At 35.4% G+C, this 8,818-nt stretch overlaps 1 protein-coding gene across 1 annotated transcript in view; it reads right to left on the bottom strand.

Moving 5' to 3' along the window:
• Positions 1-8,754, bottom strand: part of ZNF800 (zinc finger protein 800) — a 10,868-nt gene extending 2,114 nt beyond the window's left edge. The window contains exons 1-3 of the mRNA XM_010076761.1: positions 8,650-8,754; positions 6,334-6,429; positions 2,658-2,801 (exon numbers count right to left, since the gene is read on the bottom strand). Of these exons, the coding sequence (XP_010075063.1) occupies positions 2,658-2,801; positions 6,334-6,429; positions 8,650-8,710 (301 nt within the window). The 5' untranslated portion in view covers positions 8,711-8,754. The remainder of the gene's footprint in view (positions 1-2,657; positions 2,802-6,333; positions 6,430-8,649) is intronic.
• Between the last annotated feature and the right edge of the window lie 64 nt (positions 8,755-8,818).

Consider the following 8,818-nt stretch of genomic DNA (forward strand, 5'->3'; position numbering starts at 1 on the left):
GCCTGAAATATCATTAGAAACTGATATTCCTACTGCTGGAAAAGGGCATTCTCAGTAAAGGCACCTAACTCTGGAAATAAGCTCTTCTCTGTGAATTCTGAACAGTCCTTAAGAAAGAATGAAACATCTGTGTAAACTGAGCACCGCACAAAGATATAAGTAGATAAGAGAGAACTTAACTTCAGGGGCAAGGAAATCTTTCAGTAATACCAAAGCAGTTAATAGGCTCAGTGATGCAGTAAGACAATAAATATTAAGGACAGAAAAAGATCTTGTATTATTCAGAGGAAAAAAGCTATATTAATTTCTCAAAAAAAAAAAAAGAAACAAAAACAAACAAGCAAACAAAAAAAAAACCCAAAACCTGAGCCAAATAAGTTACTTTAAAAGAATAACTTCACTGAGGTTCACCAAAGGTTCATGCTGTGTTCCTCCCTGGTATCACACTGGAGCAGACTTATAAAGCAAGAAATAAGGATACAAGGATTCTCCTTGTTTATCTGATGCCAGTAAACTTCTCAAGCTGAAGTTTGCCTTTAAAGTACTATTTTAATACACCTAGTTTCCAAAAAGTTTATTCAAATGCTTTTGAAGCATTTACATTCTTGGCTAGCTGAATGTTAAGCAGTGCTTTTTTGTTTATTTTAACAGAAATACTGATAATTTTACTGTCTGGTAATTTTGCTGGACACCCCCGTTTTTGTATTATGAAAAAAAAAAAGAAAAACAAATGATTGCTCCCATTTACCTTCATGTCATTCGTGATTTTACAAGCTTCAGTAATACCCCGCTTTTAAATGCCAAATTAGTTCAGTGACCTAGCTCACAGCACAACATTACACTGGCATAACTATGAAGACAGGGTGCTATAGCAAAAAGGTAAGGCACAGAGATGATATAGTTCAAAACTATCCACGATGACTTGAAGATGTGATTCCTGGTAACAGCTAATTAAAAACCCACATCTAGTCAGGTTTGTGCCTTCCACACTGCCAGAATTATGTTAAAAGAGTGGCTGTACAAGAAATACACTGTTTTGTTACTCAGAACCTACCTTTTAACACTGAATTTTTAACACATTTTGTAGTCAGCTTCAAATCTAACTATCTATATGATTTCTATGAAGGGTAAAAAGTCCTTTCTATTTTATAACACCTTTTCAGAACATTTAATGACTACACTAACAGAACACATCTCAAAAAAGTTGTCAGGGAACAGTCTTTGGAGTTTTTCACCATGGGGATGCTGAACTTTTCTATTCCTACCTCTTTTTCAGTATCTTTTAATTTATTTATTGAAAAAAACTCACACTTTATTCAATAATAATCTTACTCAATTTTATATAAAACCTAAGTATTTATATGGTTTTATTCAGATCATGTAGTAGTATGCTTTTCATTTGCACCCCTCCTAGTGAACAGTGAACTATGAAAGCTAAGCACTCAACTAAATGAAGGCAAGAATGTCAGGAGCTGGACAGGAAGTCCTTACACAGCGTATTCTTATTTTGCTTAGAAACTTCAGCATTTAAGTCAGATGCACTTGTAACCTTGCTTTGAAAATATAATTCATTTTTTTCACAGAAAAATCTCTGTGACTCTCTGCCAACTGGCCAAGCACAATCATTTAAGGAAGGTGACAGTATTTGTCTTTTCACCTCCTTCACAACACTAGCTGACAAAATGTGGGAAATGAATAACCTACATAAATCTCTGTTTGTTCCTATTTTTTCAAATATTGAGGCAGGAAGGCATTAGTTAGGAAAGAAAAATCCTCACTGCACCTATGTTGATCTAGTCAAGAGATCAACATAACTAGAAAGCTTTACAAAATATATCTGAATGCTGGCACATTTCCAAGTTATTCACCTTTACTCAGATCAACAAAAAGTCATCACTGGAATGAGACTTTAATAATTTCTTTTTCCATAAGAATATACTTATTTTTTCCTCATCATTTAAGTTACTTTCTTTTAATAATAAAGTTTAATTTCTGTAACAAAGGTGGTAGGCTAGGCATGATCTCATAGAATATCTTAGAGAGGTGTAAGGTGAAGTGGTAGGAAAGAAATAGTATTACGGAAGCTCAGGTCCTTAAAGAAAAAGGTGAACTTTTTAGTCTGAATTTCAGAATGACTAAGACTGAAGGATTGCATTCATGACAGTGAGTGCTTCCCAAGCACAGGATAAAATCATGGATATTGATCCACGTCAATTCACAGGATCCAGCTGAAGTCCATCAAAGCTGTGCTGATCTAAAACTGAAAAGCCTTGTTAGATCCACCCTTTTCTATGAGATTCAGTTTCCAGTTCTTTGGTATACTTTTCAGTATCTTCCGCAGCAAAGAGGGAAAGACAGGAAAGAAAAAAAGGAAGAAGGAATAAAAAGTGTTAACGGTGACACTGTTCATTAAAAGGCTGGACATATAAACTAGCTATCAAATTATGAAATTGACATGGGTCTCGGTCGTCAATGCATATTAAGTCACTGCTGTAGCTTCTTTACTATCATAAAGCCGATCTACATATATTACTATTGAAATTTAATTCCACTTTTTTTTTGCATTTCATTCCTGGTGTGTTTGTATAAATGGTACAGAAAGAGAAGTTTCTCAACTTCAGACAGCTTTATTAAGTACTTCAATTAGTAAGACTTACTATCATCCATCCGGAGACTTGGAGGACAATAAAACTTTTTATGAGTAATTAAATTTGGTAATCCTCTGAAGAGACTCCGGCACAATTTACACTCAAAAATGGTGTCCACATCTTTTAACAATATATGTTTAAGTTGTTTAGTTCCTGTAATAAAAGAGATGTTACACTTAAGGAAGGTTTCCTGTTCATCTTTTAATTCACATCATCCCATGAAAGTGGAAACATTTTAAAACACAACAATTAGAACAGCATTTTATCTTGTGTTAATGCTACTTCATTGCACTGTAAGTTTATTATACATACTCCAAGTTTCACTACAAAAACAAGCCTAGTTTGAAAAAAAGACAAAGTCAAGGATTACACACATTACAGTTTACAGGGGAAGCGTGATGATTTATGTTAAAAACAGATACCATTAGGAAGTTCACATTACAGTATCTGGTTGCTGCAATACAGTTGCCCAACAGGAAAGAATAAGCACCTAGAGCATTTGAAGAAGCCTGCTGTATTTTTTCTTTAAGCTTATCCAACAGCACTAAGAAAGCAAGATATATACAGATAGTTCACGTAAAAATAGCACCTGGTAAGCCAAAATACTACAGAGTATGCAATAAAACAAGGAGAATAACTAACAGGTCAAGAAATGTTATCTATGCATCTGACCCAAGACCAATATGATGCTTAGGCAGACCAATATGATGCTTAGGCAAGAAAGCAGAACTGCAGAACTATTTTCGGCCTGCTGAAAGGAAAATACGTATCATTTAAGTCAAAAACTTTTCTACTAAAACATAGGCAGTGTGACAAAATGTGCATGTTTTCAAGACCATTTTACACAGTATATACAAAACAACCCTACAAAGATAGTCTGATCTTGCATCATTGATGTATTCCAGCTCCTGCCTTGCTTAAATAACTAAAGGATTCAGACTTTAAGTTACACTTCTAATTCACTCCTTCATTACTCATTTCATGAAAACTATGAATGTAATGGTTGTAATTAGCAATGGATTGCTAAACCACAAATACTTACCCACTCCAAATTGGAAAGAAACACTAGCTAACCAAATTCAGCTAATTTCTCTATCTTGATTTTTTTTCTTATAAGGGAATAAATCAAAATTAATCAAAATTAGTCAACAAGCAAAAAAAACAATGAAACTAGACTAAGTAATATGAACTATGACACAGCATCAAGACATTCTTCAAGCTGAAGTAGAAGTTCAAGTTTTCTGTCATCACAGATGCTTCTCTTAAAAATTTCCTTTAAAGATCAAACTCAATCACACTGTAGAACTATTACCTTAACGAAACTCTTAATAATTTCATAACAACTAATAGTTCTTCAATACAAATGGGCCTGACTGAGACAACCTTTTATTTCTTGATGTAAGAGTAGTATTACAAAATTTTTTACAACTGAGTTTTAGCAAAGCATGGAATCTTCTCCTTCTTCAACAATTGCTCAAAAATGGAACCCAAACTTGGCTGTCTGAGGCTACCATCCAGTTTCTGTCCCCTCCTAAGCCTTTCCTGGGCCACAGCCCTAGCCTCTTGTCTTTTCCTCTCACTGACCTTTCATCAAGCGTTACTAACCTCACCTTCATCTGATCTGCATTTTTACAAACAGACTACTAGACAAATATTTAGATTTAGTGATAACTTCAAATTTAAAAACTGTACAGAGTTCCTCCAAAAGCATGTTGTTTACTCAGATGTCACCAACCAACATTTGAGTTTCTGCATATAAAGAAAATCACTGACAAAAAACCAGCTAAACAAATCTGAAGATGCTCCATGCAGATAAAATTTCATCCAGTAAGTTACCCAACAATAACGCAAACAAAAGGCCTCCAATTTGGTGATAGCACACAATAAACCAAATTTGGCCATGCTTTTGATGCATGCCCTAGCCACGAAGCCCTCTCCGAAATAAAAAAAACATAGTCATCTAGTTCTCCACTATTTCCCAATCAAGGGACACACAAGTAAGTCCCTCATTCTCTCTCCTGTTGTACTGATAGTTCAGTCTTTTTCCACTGAGGACTGAAATAGTTTTGTCTAATCCAAATTATTGGAATTAACAGGTGAGATTTAAGGATTTATGACATCCTGGAGGTCAGACTAGACAGCTCAGTAGTCACTCTGGCTTCAAACCTTCCTTACTCAACTATGAAGCTTTTCATTGGTGGGAATAAAAAAAACAATTATCGGTCCTTTTGAATTAAATTGTAGACATTTAGCGACTTCTGGAGAGAGCCACTGGTTTTGTGGACACAGCAGGCAGAGAAAAAAATAAGTATGTCCTTATTCTTCACCAGCGGCAGATTGTGGCAACGAGCAGTCTTCTGACAGCATATGCTGCCTCCAGCTTCCTGAAGCCTTCTCTATTTTGTAGTCACATCTAATTGGGGCAGGTGATACTTCGTCAAATTCTGTCACATCATAACACTGGTTATTACAAATATTTCTCTGGCAGAAATGCCAAAGTTTGTGCCTTTTGAAAGCAATTTCAATTTTAGGAAAAAATCTAGATTCAAATTCATCTGTTACTCTTAACACTTTGGACGACACTAGCTTCTGCTGAAACTGCTTAAAAATTACAGACAGCACTCTGGGTTTAATCTCTATTTCTTTACCACAAGAATCAAAATAGTTTCTTTCTATAATGAAATGTTGCTTGTTCAAAACTAATCAGTAAAATCTTGGTCTAAGTCCTTTTGCCTTCTGTTCAATTTTCCTGGTGCAGATGACTGAAGATGGCAAGGTAAGCTACCAATTTAACACCTGCCACTGAGGAGAATCTGGAAGTAGCTCAGAGACAGCACTTGCAACTAGTTCATTCTATTACCAGTAGAGATTCCACTAGTCTGCTCCAATGAAAGAAGCCTGCCATGCGTATCTGTGGCCTTAGGCAACCTCAACCAAACACACTTCTTATAAAAATGTTTACTAATGACGACTCTCACATCCAGTTTTCCTTCTTGTAATACGTTGTTTAAATGCAAATGGAGAACATGAACTGGATATCGAGCCGTTCTACAAGACTCAGCCCAGACACAGCTACAATGGTTTATACATGAAACATTTCATATATATAACAGCTCTGTGTGGAAAAATCTAGAAACATGAAGATCGTAGCATTAAAGACATGGCTTTAATTTTTGTAATAACTGACGCGTTCTTGCATCAAGGGCTGTGAAAATAAGATGTTTGGTTTGCCACATCACAAGCACTGAAACCGCTAGAAAACACTGAAGGTTTCAATCATATATGGCATAATCACCCAAAAGCTCAGTTGTTCATTGTAACTCCAGAAAACAACCAAGCAACAACTTCGAAGTCACATAGTAAAGCAATTCTAAAAAGTTCAAGGTTAACACTAAATTTTCTCACCATCTCAGGAGTTTTGGAACAAACTCATTAATAACAGCAGGAGGGATGATACAACAAACTAATTTTTGACAGTTTTGAAAGATGACTATACAGCAGAAGCTGTATCTCCACTACTTGATATGAAAACCCTTATTAAAAGAACCAGCACTTAATACCAAAAACCTACAAATACTTTGCAAACATGTAGAATGTCATGTGCTGGACTTTTTTAATATACTAAAAATACATAACTCTTATAACAAGGTAATAAACTTCTTAAGAGTCAGGCACAGTTTCATACCTGATCGAAAACACTCAATGATTTGTTGAATACCGGATTTTGATGTTTGCAGAGGCTGCTGTAATAATGGAGGATCACCAGGTTCCAACAGATGCACTGAAATACATAAAAGAATAATGAGCCAGTAGAGCACACTCAGGTGATTTTTTTATTACTTACGGATTTTCTGTGGTAAACTAGCCAAAAATAAAGGCCAAGACTTACAGTAGTACTTGTCTTAGTCAAAAATTTCATCCACATTGAATTAAAAAATATCTGCTAATGAATTTTCCAGCCAGAACACCTTCTGACAGTTTGCTGTCATTTTGATTATTTAAAGAAAAGGTGTACTCAAAGCTACATGTATCAAACACAAAAACATATAAACATACAAAACCAAACTGACCCATTAGAAATGTCCATAATTTAAAGAAATTCCCCAGAAGAATCTACTTGACTCCCACCGTTCAAACCAAATCAATGCACAAAAAAAAGCATTACCAAATACTGTACTTAACAGCATACAATGGCTATTTCAATGTTGTCAGTACACACCTAAGCACCAAATCAAAATCTAAAGCAGCAATGATCAGAATAAAGCTAAGTACTGTGTACCAAAAAGAGCTATTATAAAATTTTTAACCAATAAAACCATATTCAGGAAATGTTTCTGGTTCAAGCAAGCTGCTGCAGTAATACGTTATTTCCGAAGTGTCATTCCATATCACAAACATTTATTGATCAACATTATTAGTTATTCCAATACACAGTATCTATCCATATGAAAATTAATAGCATTCCATCGCTGTATATGCGTAAGGCAGTTAGGCTTTGCCCAGAGGGAAAACCAAATATAAATTAATAACAGCACCTATTCAAGAATGTGTTTGCAAAATCATCAGTTAGGTCTTCTTGCTAATTTCTCATTGACAAAATAACTAGTTTCATGGTTCATAAATCAGCGCCTACCTTACCCATTTGATTTGAGTTTCAACCCCATTGTAAGGTTTCCATTTCCAAATGAAGCACTGAGCATCTCCAAGAAATTTATTTTTAATAAAGAGCAGTAGAAGCATAATATAAAACTATTTAGAGATATTAATTGCAAATACTTGAAACGCATTTTGACAGGAAAGTTGTTCTAGAAGATGTAAGGTTATAAATAAATTCAAGCTGAAAAGAACATCAGAAAGAAAAGCAGCCTAAGAAAAGAATGATTGAATGAACACTCCACCCAACTACGCTGGCCCCATAATATACTATTATATATACGAACACATAACAACCATCACAAATCAGCTAATCGTTTGGGGATCTCTAACACAATGACATATTGTATTCTACTAGTCTATTCCCTATTCTTCAAAATAGTATATTTTGGTCTGTATACTGCCTCTAATATGTATGTGCAACACCCACTGACATCAAGAGGAGTGAGATATGTGAAGTAGACACAACACATCACTGTTATTTGTAAGGCAAGTAAAGGATTTTAGCTTTTTTTTAAAGCATTAGAACAACTCAAAACTATTTCATCTTGAACACAAAGAAATGTTTCTACTACCTGAACAATACCTACTTTCAAATTACATTTAATTAAAGGAGCATTATGAAAGTTGCCATGCGCACACTTTCAACTATTAACTCCCCAAACAAGATGTCTTTCTCTTCAAAACACAAGTAAAAGCATCCAAATAACAAACTCTACAGCAAAGAAACAAGAAAGGAATCAAATTTCCTTTTAGGCTACCAATTATAACAGTAAGCAGAACAATTACAAAAAAAATCTGACAAGTTGGCTGAGCCTCCAAGGTATTTATCATACTTTCCACTGATGGCATCTTCCATGTCATACAGCAGTGGAATGCAAACAGCCATTTCAGGACTTGGAGGTTTTTTTCTCCTGAGAGAAGAAGATCTTCAAGTTCATCAGAGCTCATCAGAGAAGATGTAAAGTAAAAACATAAACAGCAAATGCAAGAGATTGCCAGAAATGTCATTTTAGAAAAAAAAACAGATTATTACACTTTTTGGAAACAAAAAGGCCAGTTGTCTTACACAGCTCTTGCCTTCCTCAGCTCACTGCATACATTGCCCACGCAGGGGCTTGGGGATTATCGCACATCCTGCAGGAACTGAGAAATTATCTTCCTGAAATAATTTTAACATAACAGTTCGAAGACATCAAAAAGCATTTCCAAACAAAATTCAGAAACTTTTTATACCCAAAACTGTCACTAACAATGCATATTTCCAACATCACAACAGCTTCTGCAAGCTTTTAACTTGGAGATAAGGACATCAGTAAAACAGCCAAAGCATCACACCCCCCTGTACCTGGTTCACAGCATCCATGGTGATGGTGGTCAGTCTGACAACACTTGTCCCTTAGCGGCATTTTCCGTGCGCACGACCTACTTTCCTTCTACATCCAGCAGCTCGTCTCTGCTAAAATAAGCAAATTAACTGTCACCCCCCAAGCGCAGCCGGCTTAGGACAGCGCACA

The sequence above is a fragment of the Pterocles gutturalis genome, unplaced genomic scaffold (assembly GCF_000699245.1).
Source record: "Pterocles gutturalis isolate BGI_N339 unplaced genomic scaffold, ASM69924v1 scaffold2633, whole genome shotgun sequence".
NCBI classification, from domain to species: Eukaryota; Metazoa; Chordata; class Aves; order Pterocliformes; family Pteroclidae; genus Pterocles; species Pterocles gutturalis.